General features: G+C 44.3%; 1 protein-coding gene across 5 annotated transcripts in view; it reads right to left on the bottom strand.

Annotated features, from left to right (window-relative positions):
- Positions 1 to 21,282, bottom strand: part of SLC39A11 (solute carrier family 39 member 11) — a 260,594-nt gene that overhangs the window by 94,200 nt on the left and 145,112 nt on the right. For all 5 annotated transcript variants that reach the window (XM_083427894.1, XM_083427895.1, XM_083427897.1 and 2 more), the window contains one exon: positions 16,014 to 16,184. In XM_083427894.1, the coding sequence (XP_083284020.1) occupies positions 16,014 to 16,184 (171 nt within the window). The remainder of the gene's footprint in view (positions 1 to 16,013; positions 16,185 to 21,282) is intronic.

Below are 21,282 nucleotides of genomic sequence, written 5' to 3'. Positions count from 1 at the left end.
TCCGCTAACTCAGGAACATTACCTTGGGTTAAGTACTTCGCTTCAGGATGAGAACAGAAATCGTGCAGCGGTGGTGCGGTGGCAGCAGGAGGCCCCATTAGCTAAAGTGGTGCTTCAGGTTAAGAACAGTTTCAGGTTAAGAACAGACCTCCAGAACAAATTAAGTACTTAACCCGAGGTACCACTGTATTTGTATTGTTCGACCCTTGAATGGTTGGATCCCCCCTGCCTCAAATAAATAGCAGCCAGTGGTGAGCTGAGGTCAAGGGGAAGGGACTTGGGACCCCTCAGACTTGTCATTTGCAATGAAAAAGAAGCTCCTATTCTTGCCAATCATATCACAGCATTCCTTCTACGTACTATAAATACAAATAACTAGCGACATGCGAGTCCAGGAAGCGTTAAAGCCATTTAAAATATATGAACGAGACTCAAGCAATGCTTCATCTCTACAAGGTAGCTCAGTGCTGATGTTACTAGCCTGAGACGGTACAAAGAGTTATGGCTGGAAAACCACAGTCGGCACACTCCCTCTGCTTTTTGTTGTTGTTGTTATTTATATTTTATCACATTTTCCATGAACTACAGAAAAGAAAAGAAAAAAGTGTCGTGCTCTCAGCAGCCACCACCACTCCTCTTCCCTCTCCATCAATCCTCATTGCATTTATTCATCAAATAAATAAACAAATAACAAGGGGGGGACTGGGGGAGGCGGTCATACACTACGCAAATGCCCTTTTAAAAATGCAGCTTTATATACCTCATTTCTGATTGTTATCGCTGTCAGTTGGCATACACTTCTAGGTAGCTACGCCTTACTGTGAATTTATCCTCAATATCGTGCTTGCTCCATAAAATCTCAGGCTTGTCTGAGCCACATTTTTTATGTGACCGGATTGAAATTCCTGTGGATAGGGTAGATCTGGGTCTACTCCCCATGGGGGGGGGGGGGGAGAGTACATTTTAGCAAAGGACTTTTTAGGTATGGAAGAGTTTCTCTTCAGGGTCACTATCCCAATCAACTTTCCATGAAGGTGGACAAAAGTGTTGTTACACTCACAGTATTAACTGGCTACTTCTTAGCGCTGCACTTTTGCACACCTGTATTCTCAATAAAATCTGTCGCCATCTTAATTGGTTTCTTTGTCAGTCATCACAAAGTACTCAACTTTTCCCTCTCTCCAAAAGTCCTCACATTTAACTATCAGCTCAGTTCACTCCCTCATTTAAAGGTTTTATAAATGTCTTAAAACACGGAGCCAATTAAAAACCTGATCTTTTGACAGATACTCTCAGGTACATAAAGCGCTTCCAAGCACTCCCTGTTGAACTTCCCTGGTCTGTCCCTTTACAGCTCAGCCTTTTATCCTCTATCCTGCCCCCAGCTTGCTGCAACAACCCAATCAATGCATAATCTCTGAACCCAACCAGATCACAGTTGTCTTCTTAAATTTCACAATGCAGAGGCAGTCTGTGAAAGAGCAAGAAACTAAAAACAGATCTCCCAGGTAACAAACTAATGAATCCAATCTCCTTTTTCTACCTCTGATTGCCATGTCTGATTTGCTTGAGAGAGAGGCACTGAGCTGGCGGGGGAGAGAAATCTTTGTTGCAGCAATGAGAAGAATCAAAATGAACAGGAACATGAAATTTATTACGGTCAGAGACCAGTTTGAAGAATCAAAATGTTTATGGCGGATTGCATGACTGCTGCTGAAACATCAAAACGTTCGGGACAGCATGTCATCTCCTGCTACAGCAACCCTTCAAATCAGCAGTGGGCAATTCTCTCACTCAGACTGCACCTTTGCAGCACAACACCTGGATGAAGCCTGTTTTCACTCTCTGCTGCTTAGCTTTGGTACAAGTTCTGCTCCAAAGCTACTCTGTTCCCACAGCTGTCACAGAAAAGATCCCTTGCCCAGTGTTCAAACCTCCAAGCAAAAAAAACAATAAAAAAATAAAATAAAAAGGGAAATGCAGGCCTTGGTTTCCCTGACAACACTATCTTCTTTGCAAAGTACCTCCTGTATCTAAGCAACAGGGCATTCTCCCAAGTTGCTGGCAGGCTGAATCCACTGCTTTAACCAAGAACAAAAAAGGTACCCAAGAACAAGGCACATAGACCTGGAGTAGTGCATGGAGCCGTGACCTTTTCTGGAAATTAAAGTGAAGGATGTATTTGGATGGTGGCTGCTTCCTACAGTGAGATTTTTTAGCCCAGGAGCACTCTGTCTCAAGTTGGGTCTGTGCTCCTGACATGCAAGATGAAAAGGTGTTTGCCACTCTTAATACTTTGGTCTGTGCTGATAACATTTTTAAACCCAACAGTTCTTAGATTCTTTCTTCCATTTTCTTGAGACCCACTGCCAAAGATTCCGTTTCAAATCCCAATTGCATATTTGCTCCAGAGGCAAGCCTAATCAGGCTGCCAGCCTAGCCCTGTTCTTTAAACTCAGTTCCTCCAATTAGCTGGCTACAGAAACCATCAGCCGCTGTAGAGAACTCTCAGAACTTCCCTCTGTGTTTTGCTTGAGTCATCTGAATAAGTTGGAAACAGCTCTACGTTTTCCCCATTAACTTTACCAGGTTGCTTTCCCTCCCAGGCATACTGATCCTTGAGGTGTGGCCAATCTGAGCTCACTTTATGTTCTCAAATACACCTTCCTCCTACATAGAACTCAGCCTACATAGTGGAATAATCTCTCCTGCCCAGAATACATCAGAACTCTGATGTATCTGCTCTGGTCAGACCTCACCTGGAGTACTGTGTCCAGTTCTGGGCACCACAGTTCAAGAAGGACACTGACAAACTGGAACGTGTCCAGAGGAGGGCAACCAAAATGGTCAAAGGCCTGGAAACAATGCCTTATGAGGAATGGCTAAGGGAGCTGGGCATGTGTAGCCTGGAGAAGAGGAGGTTAAGGGGTGATATGATAGCCATGTTCAAATATATAAAAGGATGTCACATAGAGGAGGGAGAAAGGTTGTTTTCTGCTGCTCCAGAGAAGCGGACACGGAGCAATGGATCCAAACTACAAGAAAGAAGATTCCACCTAAACATTAGGAAGAACTTCCTGACAGTAAGAGCTGTTCGACGGTGGAATTTGATGCCAAGGAGTGTGGTGGAGTCTCCTTCTTTGGAGGTCTTTAAGCAGAGGCTTGACAGCCATATGTCAGGAGTGCTCTGCTGGTGTTTCCTGCTTGGCAGGGGGTTGGACTCGATGACCCTTGTGGTCTCTTCCAACTCTATGATTCTATGATTCTATGAGAACATGACCTAGGAGTCTTTTTTGCTCAGAAAGATAATGATCGCATCCTCTTTACTCAGCACTGAATGTCGACAAAGTACACGAGAGATGAAAATCTTCTTGGCACACAAGGTTGCACTTATAAATCCTCAGGCATGCTACTTTAATGAAAAGTCTTTAAATAATGAAAAAGTGTGATACTTTCCCCTCCCCATCAAACTACTTGCTATTTCCTGTAGAAGCTTTTGTAAAAAAAACAACAAAACCTCAACCTTGACCGGAATTTAATAGCCACTTAAATTCAGCTTCCCTTTGATAAAAAAGAAGACTCTAGAATACCATAAGTTCCCCCCAGACCCAATTAAGTCAATTGTAAAATCTCTTTCCTCAGCAAATCACATCTCTGCTAAACAAATGGGAAAGAAATTATGGAAGCTGCTGACCTTCTCCTCTTAAACTGATGACACTTGGATACTAATACTCTGCAGGCCCTTGATATCATGAACCATCCATCTGAAGACAGTCATCATGAGTCCTCTGGTTTCATTGAGTCCTCTGGTTGCACTGAGTCCTCAGGTTTCAAAATGGTTTTGAAACCATTTCCAATGGTTTACAATGGGCTTCACAACAGTTATTGAGCAGCCTCCCAGATCCCTATAGATCGTTTCTTTTCCAAGAGTAATCAAGACCTTAGGGGGTCATGTTTTAAGGTTAGATCAATGGCTCTCATTTGGTCTGAACAAACCCTACCAACTACTCAGTATCTTCAAACTGGGAATACTTCCAAGCATTCTGACTCTTTACAATGATGTTCGCTTTCAGACCGCACACCCATGTTGCAATTCCCACTTAGCTGGGAATACTTACGTAGGATTGCACTTTACTAGGCAAAACAGCAATGGGGAAGGTATCTGCTGTTTAAATTACTAAGGCTACATGGGTCAAGAAAGGAATAACTCTATTTGTCAAGACTGAGTTTGTCCAGCTGGGTCCTTTATCTGTAAGTTGTTCTCCCTGAATTATCTCCTATGCCACTCAAGAATATATGGCATACATTCTATCTCCGGCACACATGTGGAAAATAAGGAAGATTGTTCTGTTACTCCCTACACTATCACAGCCAATACTTCTAGAACAGGAAACAGAGGCAGCAGCAATTTTGATATTAACTGCATAGGTTGAAGAAGAAGAAGAAGAGTTTGGATTTGATATCCCGCCTTTCACTCCCTTTAAGGAGTCTCAAAGCGGCTAACATTCTCCTTTCCCTTCCTCCCCCACAACAAACACTCTGTGAGGTGAGTGGGGCTGAGAGACTTCAAGGAAGTGTGACTAGCCCAAGGTCACCCAGCAGCTGCATGTGGAGGAGCGGAGACACGAACCCGGTTACCCAGATTACGTGACTACCGCTCTTAACCACTACACCACACTGGCTCTCAGGTTGGGAGCTGGGAGTTCCACTTTACAGTGGCTCTGATGCGAAGAGAAACTATTTCCTACATCCTACATCAATGTTTCCCAAACTTGGGTCTCCAGCTGTTTCTGAACTACAATTCTCATCATCCCTGACCACTGGTCTTACTAGCTAGGGATGATGGGAGTTGTAGTCCAAAAACAGCTGGGGACCCAAGTTAGGGAAACACTGATCTAGAGAGTTGGAATAGGGTACGATCAGTATGCTGACTATCAGTGTTAATTCTTCTTTTCATCAGTGCCAGGTGAGGTGTGATCTCTTAGACTGCCTAGATATGGATTTGACAAAGGCAAACATACTGAAGCTCAATCTGTGTAGAGATGAAGATGGTGAGATGCTCAGTCAATGCCTCCTCTTGATGGGGCCACACTCCTGCTTTATGGATCTGTTTCATGGTCTGGAAGTACACCTGGACTCACAAATGTTGCTCCCATGTCTGACTCTTGGCATATCTGCCAATTTAAGCTACTCCTTGTGAGGTCAGATTGAGTCTTCAGGCTACCAGCAGCCAATCCCTGCCAGACCTTTGGGAGGACAAGACAATGAAGTGTTCATCCCTAATGTTTTCATTCCTAGAATTTTCTACTGCTGAGGTGTTGATGTGAAATAAGTTGTGAATATGGACAAGCAACTCAACTTTCTAATGCTCAGCTGTGAAGACCCCACACAGACATTTACTAATGCGATACCAGTAAATGCTTAAAGCCAAAGAAGCAAAGAGACCAAGCCGGGGGGGGGGGCGATGAGACTTTGTCATTAACAGATAAAGGTAAAGGTAAAGGTACCCCTGCCCATACGGGCCAGTCTTGACAGACTCTAGGGTTGTGCGCCCATCTCACTCAAGAGGCCGGGGGCCAGCGCTGTCCGGAGACACTTCCGGGTCACGTGGCCAGCGTGACATCACTGCTCTGGCGAGCCAGAGCCGCACCCGGAAACGCTGTTTACCTTCCCGCTAGTAAGCGGTCCCTATTTATCTACTTGCACCCGAGAGTGCTTTCGAACTGCTAGGTTGGCAGACGCTGGGACCGAGCAACGGGAGCGCACCCCGCCGCGGGGATTCGAACTGCCGACCTTTCGATCAGCAAGCCCTAGGCGCTGAGGCTTTAACCCACAGCGCCACCCGCGTCCCTCATTAACAGATACAGAAGCCCAAAATAACTGAAGACAATCTTGCCGTTTTGTTATAAATTGAACTAAATTAGCCTAATGAAACCAGAAGATTCTAATGTATTCAGTCTGAAAATCTGTTCAACAAATGTAACTTCAAATCCAAATAACTTTCCAAATATGTGCCATATTTCAACCCTGTATATCACAAGCCTCTCAAAAACACATTTCTCTTCCATGCCAGTGATAATGATTTAGCTGAGATTCCTGCACTGCCGGGAGTTGGACTAAATGACCCTCAAGGTCCCCCCCCCCAAACTCTACAATTCTGTGATTCTATTATCTCCTTCCTTCACAACATAAAATCAACCAATCAAGTTTGTTGTCAATACTATTAACAACAAGAAATCAGGCTACAATTATGATTCAACAAAACGAACTCACTGGAAAGTACAGATGGAGAGAGATTCAACTAAGTTTGCACTCAAAGCCAAATCTATCAAATTCACACTTTCTGAAGCAAAATGAGAACCGAAACACAGCCACCATCCAAAAATTCACACTTTCCCAAATTTAGCAATTCCAACCCCAACCAATGTTTACAAAAATGAGTATTTTAGGGGAAATGTCTATAAAAATGAATATAATGGTGTAACATTAGAAAAGCATTGTATTAGGAGAAGATACTTGCCAAAAAAAATGTACATTAGTCAACTGCATTCAAAAATATGTTTATTGGGAGAAATTTGCACTAAAATGCTGAGGAATTTTTATGAGGGTTTTTTTGCAGGGGGTTTTTTTGCAGGTGTTTGCAAATTGCTGCAGAAATGTGGAGACCTAAATTTCAGACTGGAAAACTGAGAAACTAAGCAAACTGAAATTTGTTTGTTTGACAGTTCCTTGCATCCCGACTTGAAAATCAACACAATTTCTCATCAAGATTAACTGTCCGCTGTGTTATTATATATTTTGCACTCAATGTTACAAAAATTCAAGATGTAGCCACTTTAGCACTTAAGAGAATTTTACCTTCGGAAACCCAACACAAAAAGAAAAAACAATTGCACCACTCAAGTTTGAGAGAAATGAGTATCTTTTTCTATTACTCCAGTCTATTATGATATACTGTTTTCATGGTTTAAAGTGCTCATACCTGTGGCTTGTTGACGCTACAGCCTATAACTGCAGCCACTCAGAACAGCAGCCAACAATAAAGAGTGGAGGGATTCACACAACTATCCATTTGCTTAGGACTAGGCACTGATTAACGTCTTGCGGGTTATGGGTATAAAGAGAAAAAGATGACAACATGGCAAATCAGCTTGCACCTTTGGTGGCGCAAGGGGTGTGCAAGTGTAATGCAAGGCACTCAGATGTGTGGTATCGAATGACCCACCACTGGCCAATAAAAGAGCCCTGTCAGTGTTCTGAGCAAGGCTTTAGAATGTACCCCATTGGTGGAAAGCTATGCCGCAAATTAAGTACCGTATATACTCAGGTATAAGCCGACTTTTTCAGCACATTTTTTATGCTGAAAAAGCCCCCTATAGCTTATACTTGAGTGAGGCAGGTGGCGGCAGGGGCGGGACGAGTGGCCTGAAAGGAGCCCTTTTGGGCTACTCCTTCCTCCTCTGCCGACTTTGCCACTGTCAGTGGCGGTGGAGGAGGAACAAGCAGCCCAAAAGCAGCCCTTTTGGGCTGCTTGTTCTTCCTCTGCCGCTGCCACCACCACCAGGTTTGTGGTGTGGTGAACCGGCTTATACTCGAGTCAATAAGTTTTCCCATTTTTTTGTGCTAAAATTAGGTGCCTCGGCTTATATTCAGGTCGGCTTGTACTCGAGTATATACGGTACCTTAACACCCAGACCCTAAATGTTCTATTGCAGCCTTTCTCAGCTTTGGATCCCCAGATGTTGTTGGACTACAACTCCCATCATCCCTAGCTAGCAGTGCCAGCGGTCAGGGATGGTGGGAGTTGTCATCCACCAACATCTGTGGCGCCAAGGTTAAGGAAGGCTGTTCTAACAGGTTCATTTGCCTGCAATACCACTGAAACAGCATCAGAATCCCAGTTGATTTAACATTTAATGTTAGGTAGTTGCAGCAACTAATGCATTGCATTCCAGTCACATTATTTGTCAATGCAGCCCAGAGTTGTTGGTTTTTTTTTAAAAAAAAAATCATTCATTTTGTTACTCTGCTCCTTTTTCCAGTTTTTGCAGCTGTTGATCCTTCCACGCATACCAGTCATACATGTGCAGCTGATCTTATTTACTGACACTACAAGGCAGCGTATTGCTAAGAGAAGCCAAAAAGCTATGGGGGGACGACGACTTCGAGTGTGCAAATTCCCTCTTCCTATCTTTAAGTCAGATTTTTAAAAGAGCAGAATGGTATTTAGACTTTTCTTTTACACCTTGCTAATTGTTGTTTGCAGTAGATCCGTAACATTTTAATTCATTTCGATTTCTCGCCATCGCAACCACCCAACAAGCAAAGATGGACCAGAATAAACAGGCTCTGATTAAATGCATAATTAATGTTGCGTGAAAAAAAAATGGCATCTAAGAATATGAATTAGCAAGTCCTACTCCGCCATTTGGCAGCTCCCGTCTATATCAATTTATTCCCTTCATTAGTTCCTGGCTCAGAGCAAACGAACAGGCTTTTGCTCCGACTCCTGAAGGCAGTAAACATGGAGCAGGCATGTAAAATGGATTGTGCCCTGCTCCATTATCTTTCCCACATGTTATCTAGCTACAAGCGGTGTTATCAGAAACGAAAAGAGGATTCTTTGCCAGAAGTTACAAAACAACATGAAGCAGAAAGTACCTATGCCTCAAGCATTAAACTGCGGAAGGAAGGATGGAATCACCAATGCCCCCATTTGTATAAGCGTTATTTTGCATCTTATACCAGTTTAAAAAATAAGGATTCCCTGTGTTCTCAAAAGCTTAGAGTCTACTATAGCTCCCCCCATCTTATCCTATTTTACGAAAAAATAACAAGTGTTTTAACATATTTCCATGGAAACGTTAATGTATTAAACACTACATTTCTTGTAATTCCTGTGATGTTTGTATGTGAAAGTGCTACAATAGCTGTAAGAGTTCACTGCTCACATGTGCAGTGCAGAGATTTCAGATCACATCACAGGAAAGCCATTTGTATGTTCTGTGAGAGTGTGTGTGTGTGTGAGAGAGAGAGAGAGAGAGAGAAGAAGAAGAAGAAGAAGAAGAGGAGGAGGAGGAGGAGTTTGGATTTGATATCCCGCTTTATCACTACCCGAAGGAGTCTCAAAGCAGCTAACATTCTCCTTTCCCTTCCTCCCCCACAACAAACACTCTGTGAGGTGAGTGAGGCTGAGAGACTTCATAGAAGTGTGACTGGCCCAAGGTCACCCAGCAGCTGCATGTGGAGGAGCGGAGATGCGAACCCAATTCACCAGATTACGAATCTACTGCTCTTAACCACTACACCACACTGGTTCCAAGTTTGTATTGTGGCATAAGGTGTGATCCACACATGTAACAGCGTATGTTGGATATGGGACTGCAAAGTAGCGAGGTGACAGAAAGGCCACTTTGGTCTTATTCTTTTTAAAGATACTTCATTTAAAAAAATAATTCCTTACAAGTAGATAACTAGCTTAGCAAGAAGAATGCCGGTCTAGAACACTGGTCTTCAACTGGTACATCAGGAGCCAATTTCAGGTCACAGCCTGATCTAAGATGGGTTGTTGCAGCAGCAGCAGCATACCAATATATGGTAAAATAGAAATGAAGAAATGTTTGGATTAAAGTTAGGTCTTCAGAAAAGGCTGAATTCTACTGGTCTAGAAGAAGTTCTTTTATGAAATAAGAAGCAGACAGATAATGTATTATTTACTTGTTTGCTTGCTTGCCTAATATAACAGCATTTTAACATAGCAGAAGAGAGGAAGCTTTGACCCTTTGAATGTTGCTGACCTACAACTCCCATCAGCCCTGTCTACTGGCCATGCTTCCTAGGATTTATGGGAGTTGTAGTTCAGCGACACATGGCGGGCCAAAGCTTTTCCTACCCCTGATATATATATGCCAGCTCCCTGCTCCAAGGGGCTCACCATCTAAAAGAGGGAAACAACAGAGGAAGGGAAGAAATGGAGGTATGGGTAGGCAAGGGAAGAAAATGTGACAACTTCAAGGACATACAGTGGTACCTCAGGTTAAGTACTTAATTTGTTCTGGAGGTCCGTTCTTAACCTGAAACTGTTCCTAACCTGAAGCACCACTTTAGCTGATGGGGCCTCCTGCTGCCGCTGCACCGCCGGAGCACAATTTCTGTTCTCATCCTGAAGCAAAGCTTAACCTGAAGCACTATTTCTGGGTTAGCAGAGTCTGTAACCTGAAGCTATGTAACTCGAGGTACTACTGTACTTAGTTACAAAAATGTACAGGGACTAGGGAGAACAGGCGGCTTTGGCAGGGGTGGAACGGGAGAGAAAGAAGGGCACAAATGAGGATCTAACAATAAGCATGGCACTGATTTGGCTTCAAGGTGTTTGAAAGCATTAGCCCCTTGAAAAACCACAGATCAGGTGCCTAACTAGTTCTTAACCATTGATCCGGTGGTAGTGCCCAACAACAGCCAAGCACCTCTTTCTGTATCTATCAAAGGACAAATATGGTTTACTGCAGGTTTAAGCCAATTGGAGCTGATTTTAGACTTTTCGAAAACACTAGAAGAATAGCATCCAACACAAACATTCACATTTGCTCCTGAAACAATTGGCGCAGGGTTATTAAAAGTGTCAAAAGCCTCAAGACACACCTACAAGAGCAAAAGCCTGGCAAAGAGAGGCTCGATGCATCTGAATGAACATGGGTTCGTTATCCAAGAAGCAGCCTTGGCCAGTTGCCTGTCGCTGGAGCTCACCTGGTGCTCAACTAACAGAAACTGCATGTCATTTCCAATTTATTACAAGCCTTTCAGACCTGGCTCTAATGAGAAGTTGAGGCACCCCAGGACGGCTGCCTACATTTGCAAGGAAATTAGCTGTGGGATGGCAGAGGGATCAGGTTGAGAGGCGAGGCACTTGGTGGCATCTGTTGCACCTCAGAGAATATATGTTGGTGTAACCTCCATGGTGGAGATCACAAGTTCCAATAAATACTATATATTTGGGGACAGGGAGAGAGCTTTGTTATATAGAAGCCTGCTTTCCAATAAGGTATCCAAAATGTTTCCTATCTCTTCCCTATCTACATCACCCCCCAGCAAGTCGGAAAAAAACTAGTGTGCAGTGCACTGTGGCTTGTTCACACGGTAGTGTTCCCCAGCCACCACCCCACTTAAGCAGTCGTCTCCAGAATCCCCACAGTACGTAGCTCGCAATCAACTCCATGCCATTCTTGTCTGGCCTTCCCCTGCAACACAAGGCACAAAGTTCTACAATGAAGACAGCCCTATCACTAAATCTATCATTTTTGCATAGCGACTCTTTAGGGGCTTGCAGTTTTCGGTTCGGCTTGGTTGCGTCTGAGCTCTTGCAACTGTTTGCACCGCAGACTAGTTCTGTGGCTCCAACTCTATTGACGTGTTGAAGGTTCAAGCTTCTCCTCTCTCTTTTGTGCAAAGGTGTGGAACTTTGTGGCCTTTCTGATGACGTCTTAAAGAGTGCTAAGCCTTCCAGCCTACTGGAAGGCAAAGCAGAGAATGAAACCGTTTACTCTGTGGACTGTGGGTTGCAAGACAAACACACCGTCCACTAGCTGACCTGAAATATAAATTCTGACAACGCTGCTCTCTCACACCGCTAGCAACATTACAGAGAAGAAGAAACACATTAATGCCATGACCTTTAAGGAGCAGGAGATCATTTCTGGGGCCTCTATAATTGCCTGGAGGCAGCTTTGTGCTGTATAGGAACATAAAAAGGTTAGGCAGGTTCTTTCAAGATTTCTCTCCAGCAACAGTGAGACTATTGTCATTAACCTACTGCCAGGAGAAGTGGGGAAGAAGCACTTTGTTTCTGTCTTTTACAAAAGGTCTTTCCTTTTTTTTTTGCTTTGAATTGAGAGACAATAAAAATAATTCACTGCTGCCCAGCTGACAGAGCAGCAGGACACCAAGTCACTAAGGTATATCCAGTCCCTGCCTCAATCGCCATGTGAAGCCATGATTCTTGACAGTTATGCAGGAGGGGTGAAATCCAGCTCCCAGCGCTTGACCTTTCGCAGTTGGAAGCCAAGCTGCACCTTTTAGATCTAGCTGCTCCCTGATTTCAGCGCTCATGCTGTTCCTGAGCTTCACACAGCAAATGAAGCTTCCACAATAGAAAACTGCACAAACAATCCTTTTCATCATCAGTAAGGATTAACACTTTCTGCCCTTTGCCGCAGTGTTAAAAGGCATAAATTCAGCAAGAACGTCTTCTCCCCAGTTCTAGGCTAGGAAAGCTACATTAAGTGAAAATCTACCTCTCATGTAGGCTGTATAAGAGGGGCATGAGAAGAGTCCTCCTGGATCAGGCCAATAGCCCTTCTAGTACAGTGGTACCTCGGGTTACATACGCTTCAGGTTACAAACGCTTCAGGTTACAGACTCTGCTAACCCAGAAATAGTACCCCGGGTTAAGAACTTTGCTTCAGGATGAGAACAGAAATCGTGCTCCAGCGGCGCGGTGGCAGCAGGAGGCCCCATTAGCTAAAGTGGTCTTCAGGTTAAGAACAGTTTCAGGTTAAGAACGGACCTCCGGAATGAATTAAGTACTTAACCTGAGGTACCACTGTACAGCCTCCTGTTCTCACAGTGGTCCACCAAATGCCCATAAGAGGCTTGCCGGCAGGACCTTGAATGCAACAGCAATGTCCCCATTTGTGAGTCCCAGTAGCTGGCGTTCGCAGAATCATGGAGTTTGAAGGGACCACAAGGGTCATCTAGTCCAACCCCCTGCAGCAGTGCAGGAATCTTTTGCCCAACATGGGGCTCAAACCCACGATCCTGAGATTAAAAGTCTCATGCTCTACCAACTGAGCTGTCGCAGCTGATCTGCACCTTAGCCATCAAGGTTCGTAGCTACAATGCGGTGTGTCCTATGCACACATACGTAAAAAAGATGAGAAATTGCAACCTGGCCATAATCATTCGAAAGGATTTGTAAAGACTGTGGAAAATGCCCCTCACTGAGAACCTGAGCCCTCCGTTCTTTAGGCTCACCTAGGTTTATATTTCGGAATTGGCAGCATCAGGCAGGTGCTTGAACTTTGCTATCAAGTCTTTGCTGGCCTCAGGCAGAAAGCTGGAGAAAGCAGTCTTCTGCTTGCTGGCTCACAGAACAGCTTAATATTATTAATGGGCTTTCTGGAATCTAAGAACCAGGACTTGCCAAGCAGATTACTGACACTCTCCTGACAGACTGCTCTGTCTTTCTTGTCTTTGGGCTCTCAGAAGGTTGTCTTGTGCCTTCATGTTGCAAATGATACTCCGGGAAGTACTGTGTCCAGATTGCCTTCCACAGGGCTAAAAAAATTTTTTCCCCTTTTCCTTTTAATTGGCTTTTGTTACCCAAGAACACGAAAGAATATTTTAAAAGATTTTTATTATTATCAAGATGTAAAGAAGAGTACAAGAGAAAATGATACAAAAAAAGAGAATCCTAAAATGACTTAATCAGAGGTGTCATTATCCTTCATAAATACTAAGTGCAATACATTATTACTATGCTTAGTGAATCTATTGCTTTCACTGGCAACCAAACTCATGTAGTTCCTACTTTATCATAATTCACCTACATCATATAATTTATAACAATTGCAAGAGCATAAAATCTATGCAAATCCAAACCATTCCTAGTTCACTTACTGAATTTGGCCCAATTCTTTATACTCATCATGTCCTTGTAACTTTGCTCTTAATTTAATTACCAGCAAGTGTTCCCATAATTTCCTTACTCGTTCTATTTGAATTAAAAAAAAAATTTGCACTTCTTCCAGTAAAAAGGTAAAGGTAAAGGACCCCTGACAGTTAAGTCCAGTCGCAGATGACTCTGGGGTTGCGGCACTCATCTCGCTTTACAGGCCGAGGGAGCCAACATTTGTCCACAGACAGTTTTTCCAGGTCATGTGGCCAGCATGACTACGCCGCTTCGGGCGAAACCAGAGCAACACACGGAAACACCGTTTACCTTCCCGCCGGAGCGGTACCTATTTATCTACTTGCACTTTTTGGCGTGCTTTCAAACTGCTAGGTTGGCAGGAGCTGGGACTGAGCAATGGGAGCTCATCCCACCACGGGGATTCAAACCGCCGACCTTCTGATCGGCAAGCCCAAGAGGCTCAGTGGTTTAGACCACAGCGCCACCTGCGTCCCTACTTCTTCTTCCAATGTCTAGCATATATTATCCATGCAAAGGTAAGTATATGCAACACCTGGTTCTGATATTTCTTTTGGCATACTGTGTTTCATATAATTTAACAAGCATATCAGTAGGTTAGTTGTTACCAGGATCTGAAAATTAAAAAAATAAATAAATTATAGCTTCAGCCACCATACACTAACATCCTTCTGCTTTAAGACATTTCCACATTAAAAACACCTGGTCTCAAAGGATTCAGTGCATTGCCAAAAACTTCAGCAAAGAGGTGGAGCCCAAAAATCCTCATTCACCATTCCAGCGCTCCATTCTATATTTCCAATGCAGCTATGAAAAATTCACAGAGCATCTCAGCACAACCTGTTCTTCATTCCTTAGCTCAAGCTTCTGTTTCTCTCTCTCTCTCTCTCTCTCTCTCTCTCTCTCTCTCCAATGAACAGCAGCAGCACAATGCTTTACACCAGTGTTTCCCAATCTTGGGTCTCCAGCTGGACTACAACTTCCATCATCCCTAGCTAGCAGGACAAGTGGTCAGGGATGATGGGAACAGTAGTCCCAAAACAGCTGGAGACCCAAATTTGGGAAACACTGCTTTAGACTCTGCCAATCAGAAAATTCCCACTGCTTCCCATGTGTCATTTTGGAGAGGGGAAACTTTAACATCTAAAATATCTCCATCTACTCAAATGGAATATAAAAGGTAAATTGTCATAGGCTCTTCTTGAAAGAGATGTGTTGCCCATTCCCATACTATCTTGGGTTGCATGAAGTCAGACCAAAAGCATTTATTCCTCCAAAAATTCCCAAAACAATTAAGAATATGAGACAATTGCACTTGGGGTGTGTACTCTTCATAACTTTCTTTTGAACTCTTCAATACTCAAGATACAGGATTTAAAATAAAATTAGAAAGACTAAGCATAAAATCTGCTGAAATAAATTGCAAATTTTGTCGTTTCCTAAAGATTTAGGTAGATTTAGTAGCAGTAATATGTTTGTTTGCTTCCATGTGGGGATGTGGTGGAGATGTACACATTTGCTAACTGTTGAACAAATCCAAAAAGGCACATAAAATTTCACTCTGATGCCACCAAAGCAGATAACAAAAGCTGTATTATTTCAAAGGATTGTGAGTTGAGGGTATGCACAGGGAAAATTGTGAAAAGAAAAGAAGGTTCCTAAATTGTGAAGTCATTTTCTCCAGGCTGTCCGGTTCTTGGAAGGATAATAATAATAATAATAATAATAATAATAATAATAATAATAATAATTTATTTATACCCCGCCCATCTGGCTGGGTTTCCCCAGCCACTCTGGGCGGCTTCCAAAAGAATATTAAAATACTGTGATACATCAAACATTAAAAGCTCCCCTAAACAGGGCTGCCTTCAGATGTCTTCTAAAAGTCTGGTAGTTGTTGTTCTCTTTGACATCTGGTGGGAGGGCGTTCCACAGGGAGGGCGCCACTACCGAGAAGGCCCTCTGCCTGGTTCCCTGTAACTTGGCTTCTCGCAGTGAGGGAACCGCCAGAAGGCTCTCGGTGCTGGACCTCAGTGTCCGGGTAGAGCGATGGGGGTGGAGACGCTCCTTCAGGTATACTGGACCGAGGCCGTTTAGGGCTTTAAAGGTCAGCACCAACACTTTGAATTGTGCTCGGAAACACAAACACAAAACAGTGTGTTTAAACAGTGAAACAGAAATAAAAAGAACGAATGTCACTCTGAAAACTCTATGTATTGCACTTAGCAACTCAGATTAGCTCCACCTCCTGAAGAACTAGGGTCTTCAAGAGTTAGACACTGGCACAAAGAAAGAGTTTGGTGCTTACCTGGAATATTGTGTATTGTTATTGCTAAGATGAGCAGCATGATCCGCCTCCAGCTATTGCTTGCTGGCGCTGAAGTGCTGTCTCTGAGATTTTGGGATGGAGCAGGAACATCTGGCTGAGGAGCTCCAGCACCTTTCTTCCTCTGATAAGGTTCCCCATTTTCACCTTTATCTAGAGCAAGAAGAAGAGAAACAAAGTGACTTTTAAAAAAATGAAAAAGGCTAGGGTTCAGTCTTAGATAAGTTTAAAAACGAAGCAATAGGGGGAAATGGCAAATAATAATAATAATCTGCCGCTATTACAGGTTCTGAGTGGATAAAACTTGGGGCTCACAGGCCACAGCCTGCATACTTAGCACCCCCCAAAAAATCTGACTACCGTATTTTTCGCTCCATAAGATGCACCTGACCCTAAGATGCACCTGGTTTTTAAAGGAGGAATGCAAGGAAAAAATATTCTTTAAAGGGAGCGCTGAGCAGAGCCTGTATGCATCCCAGGCTCTGCTCAGCGCTCCTTTTCACAAGCCGCGTGGAGTGTGTGTGTGGCACTTGCAGGCTTTTCCCCTCCTCGGGGAAAAGCCCCCAAGAGCAGCACACACGCTCGGCGCGGCTCTTTAAAGGGAGTGCAGCTCTTGGGGGCTTTTCTGGGAGGTGGGGAAAGGAACAGAGCTGCGCACTCTGTCCCTTCCCCCACCTCCCGCAAGAGCCGCACGCTAAGCCAGAAGCCAGGACCTCTTGCTGTCCTGGCTTATGGGATAGCTGCGCGCAGCCTCTCCCGGGCAGCGGGATGAAGGCTCCCCCAAGAGCCGTGCTCCCTTTAAAGTCACACACTCTGTGTGCTCTTTAAAGGGAGCGCTGAGCAGAGCCTCCCGCCTGCATTCTCTCCATAAGATGCACACACATTTCCCCTTACTTTTTAGGAGGGGAAAAGTGTGTCTTATAGAGCGAAAAATGCGGTAGGTAGTCAAACTGAAGTAAAGCAGGATTGTAAAGGCTAAGGAACTGGGAGTAGCATGAAGTCGCAGAAGAGTCTGTGGCACAGCATGTAAATAAATCAAATTCCATGCACACAACAACAACTGCATCCCTTCTACTGTAGGGTAGAAAACTCCTGTTGCATAAGAACCGTTATGTATTTATACAGCTTGTAGCAGGGAGAAATTGGGCAGGTTCAGCTTCTTCCATCGCTGTGCTGCAGGGGTCTGGAGATCCATTCTTTTCACCCGCTTCTGGGAGCAGCATGAGCTGTAGAACAAAGCTGGAAGGCGAAGAGGTTGGGCTGAACTGTCACCATACCGTAATGAAGCACGCAGCTCCTTCTGAATAGTTCTTTGCCATGAAGCTATTAAATGAACAGCAACTTCTTTCAGGTCGACCTACTGCTGCCAGCATAATGCTACTACAGGATAAATGGGAGGGTTATTATGGATTATAAGACAGAAGGTGAAGGTGCATGGAACTTAAATCATCTCCCAAGCAGATCTTCAACCATACAGTGTGTGTGTGTGTGTGTGTGTGTGTGTGTGTAGATTAACACAGATTTATTTTTTATAGATTCTACCCAAGGAATTCACCAGCCATACATAGAAGCCTACCCAGGACATGATAAATGAGACATTACTTTGGGATGATGTGGGTCGCTTTATAGGAATAAATATCAGCATGCATGGCATTTTGCAGCATGCCCATAAGAAACAGGCCCTGCCCCAAGGACCTTCCAATCTAAAAGTGGGATAATGGAAAGGGAACAGAGGAGAATGCAACTGAGAGGTAGTTAACCTTTGTTGCAACAAGGGGATGGAACGACCGTTTGCTAACATTTTTCTGATATTTTGCTAGGACTCTTCCTGCCCAACTCTTTCCTCTCAGGCACAGCGCTTGTTGAAAAGGTCCCTCTGATTTAGCAGCCAGCAGAAGTAACGCAAATGTAAATTAGGACAATAAAAAGGGCAAAACATGCAGCATTCTGAATTGTGATAAAGAAATTCTTTCCATTTACCCACTAAATGTTAGGGAAAGCCGAGAAATAAAATGATGGAGGTAGCTGTTTCTGAACTTTACATAGGCAACAGCTGTGCTCAGGCCGCAATGAAGATTTGACATTTTAGATGCATTTTACACTCTTTTTCCCCACCACCTAGCTTAATTTCCTAGCAGACCAGCAAGTGCCAAAAGGCATTTGAAGGAGGTTCTGAATTAATGTCAATTGCTTCCCATGCAGCTTAATGCTAAACTGTCATGTTGCACTTAACTTGGTGGCCATTAAGAAAGTGTAGCACATTAAAAATGCTTCTGCAAAGGAGCACGTGACGCCAATAGAGAAAAGGCAAGGTCTCTTTTAAACCTGCCATTCAGAATGATAGCTTTGAGGGAGAAGTGGGAACAGCTTAAAAGGATTCATCGGTGCAAAAAAAGGAACATGGCCTTGTGAAGGGGAATATGGCCTTGTGAAGGGCTCAGTGCAAGTTAGTCCATCATGCTTTACACCAGAGCTTTCCAAACATGTTGTTGGGCCGGCTGCAGTGTGCAGGTGTGTCATGAAAACGCCCCCACTCTCCTCCCAGGCTGCAAAGGAGTGAGTGTAATCTCCGGGTTGCTAGTAAAACTCAATTACTGTATCATGAAATGATGCACGTCTAAAAAGTGTGTCACCAACATGAAAAGTTTGGGAAGTTCTGCTTTAGACTATCAGTGCTGCAAAGTGGCAATTTAGCTGTGACCGTGTCACTTTTCAACCATATTAATTAATGACTATGTGTTGCATAGTCATTAATTAATATGAGAGCCAGTGTGGTGTAGTGGTTAAGAGCGGTAGTCTCGTAATCTGGGGAACCGGGTTCGAGTCTCCGCTCCTCCACATGCAGCTGCTGGGTGACCTTGGGCCAGTCACACTCTCTCAGCCCCACTCACCTCACAGAGTGTTTGTTGTGGGGGAGGAAGGGAAAGGAGAATGTTAGCCGCTTTGAGACTCCTTAAAGGGAGTGAAAGGCGGGATATCAAATCCAAACTCTTCTTCTTCTTGCATCCAACAATCTGCAGAGCTCTGCTCATGTAATAGGACTTTCTCCTTCCTCTCCTCCCACTCCCTCTGCCAAATGATTTTTTTAAGTCTGGAGCAGACTTTGAGGATGAAAGTGCAGGGGGTGTCCTATTTGAATCAGCAGAATCTAAGCTCATGTGATCAGAGAATAAACTACACATCCAAATATACAGGGCACACAGTCCGTTGCAACTGAGGTTTGCCAGGACACAGTCACATCCAACTCTGTGGGACTTACTTCTGAATAAAAAAGCTCATGGTTGTGCTGTTAAGTTTAACAGAACATGATCACAGGCCACGTTAGTGGTAGTGGGATTCATTTCCCTCTCCAGGAAAGATAAACTTATTGTAATCTAGTCTCAGACATTTCTCTCTTCTTCTTTTTTGAGGGGAAGAGGCAAGCTACTCAACAGCTGCAATGTCCCAGACCATGTCATAACACCAATATTGTAGCAAAGGTTATCCCATGAAGCATGTGAGAAGCCCCACAAAATCAAGAGGTAAAGGTAAAGGGACCCCTGACCATTAGGTCCAGTCGTGGCCGACTCTGGGGTTGCGGTGCTCATCTCGCTTTATTGGCCAAGGGGTACAGCTTCTGGGTCATGTGGCCAGCACAACTAAGCCACTTCTGGTGAACCAGAGCAGCGCATGGAAACACTGTTTACCTTCCCGCTGGAGTGGTACCTATTTATCTACTTGCACTTTGATGTGCTTTCGAACTGCTAGGTTGGCAGGAGCAGGGACAGAGCAACGGGAGCTCACCCCTTCGCCGGGATTCGAACAGCCGACCTTCTGATCGGCAAGTCCTAGGCTCTGTGGTTTAACCCACAAAATCAAGAGGAGTGAATGCTAAATGAAAGGAAATGTTTTGGCGCCACTGTAGGAAGCCACCACCACAGCATTCCCAAGAACAGTTGTAAGACTTATACTCAGTGCTCTCATCCAGTATTATCACCATCTGCAAAGCATGACCCTTGTCATCCACCTACAGAAGCAGAGTAGTTGAAGTAGATCTGCCTTTCACTGACAGATTGTTCTGCGTAGCATGTCTGCCTATGTGCTTGCCACAAAGCAAGGTACTCCCTACATCCCAAGAGAGGGCCTCTCTGCAACCTAATAGAGCTGTCACACCTCCAGTTGTCTAAGTATTCTGTTTGTCACTGTGACCCTTTATATCTCAATCTTTTCTCCACAGGAGGAAGCATAGCCCATGGTTGTCAAATATATTTACTGCAGCCAGGAAATAATTCAGAGCATCATTAGGACATGTGGGAATAAACGTCTGCAGACAGGAGACTGAATAATAAGAGTGTGCTCTATGCAAGGAATGTGAAAGGCAGCACAAGACCAAAGCCAAGCAGAAGCATCTGTAGAGAAGCAGCCTAACAGCCTGTCATGGAGCAGGGTACCAAAAGTGGTACCCTCCAGATATTGCTGGAGCAAACTCCCATCATCCATGATCCCCAGATATGTTGGCTGGGGTTCCTGGGAGTTGTAGTCCAACAGTATCTGGAGGGCAGCAGATTGACTACCCCTGGAATGGAAGGTGCTAAAGACAGATAGACTCCAGGGCTATGGAAACAGTCATCCTGCCTTCTGCTTCACAGGGAGCTGTCCAGCACCACAGAAATCCAACAGTACATTGGACAGTTCCGAGCTTGGCCAGGTAGGCTCTGATTGACCAAGATTCTCCATCCCTCCCTCGCTCTCCCTCTCCACAATACCTCCCTCTCTTTATTTAGGCCCTTATTCAACTAACCTAGCACACTTGTGGAAGCTAGCAAAAGGAGTCCCATTAGCGCAATGGGGGTCTTTTGTCAGGTCAGCTTCACCTGCTCAATTCTTACTGCCTCTTAAGCACAGATCACGCCTTCATGGCTACAGTATTAGACCAGGGATAATTACTGGGTGTGGGTGGCTCTGTGATCTAAACCACTGAGCCTCTTAGGCTTGTCGTTGGCAGTTTGAATCCCCACGATGGGGTGAGCTCCCATTGCTCTGTCCCAGCTTCTGCCAACATAGCAGTTCGGAAGCATACCAGTGCAAGTAGATAAATAGGTACTGCTGTGGCGGGAAGGTAAACGTGTGCTCTGGCTTCTGTGTGCTCTGGCTTCTATCATGGTGTTCTGTTGCACCAGAAGCGGTTTAGTCATGCTGGCTACATGACCTGGAAAGCTGTCTGTGGACAAACGCCGGCTCCCTCGGCCTGAAGCAAGATGAGTGCAGCACC

The sequence above is a fragment of the Podarcis tiliguerta genome (genome assembly GCF_965153285.1).
Source record: "Podarcis tiliguerta genome assembly, chromosome: 2".
Taxonomy (NCBI): Eukaryota; Metazoa; Chordata; class Lepidosauria; order Squamata; family Lacertidae; genus Podarcis; species Podarcis tiliguerta.
This window is presented reverse-complemented; position numbering and strand designations above follow the sequence as displayed.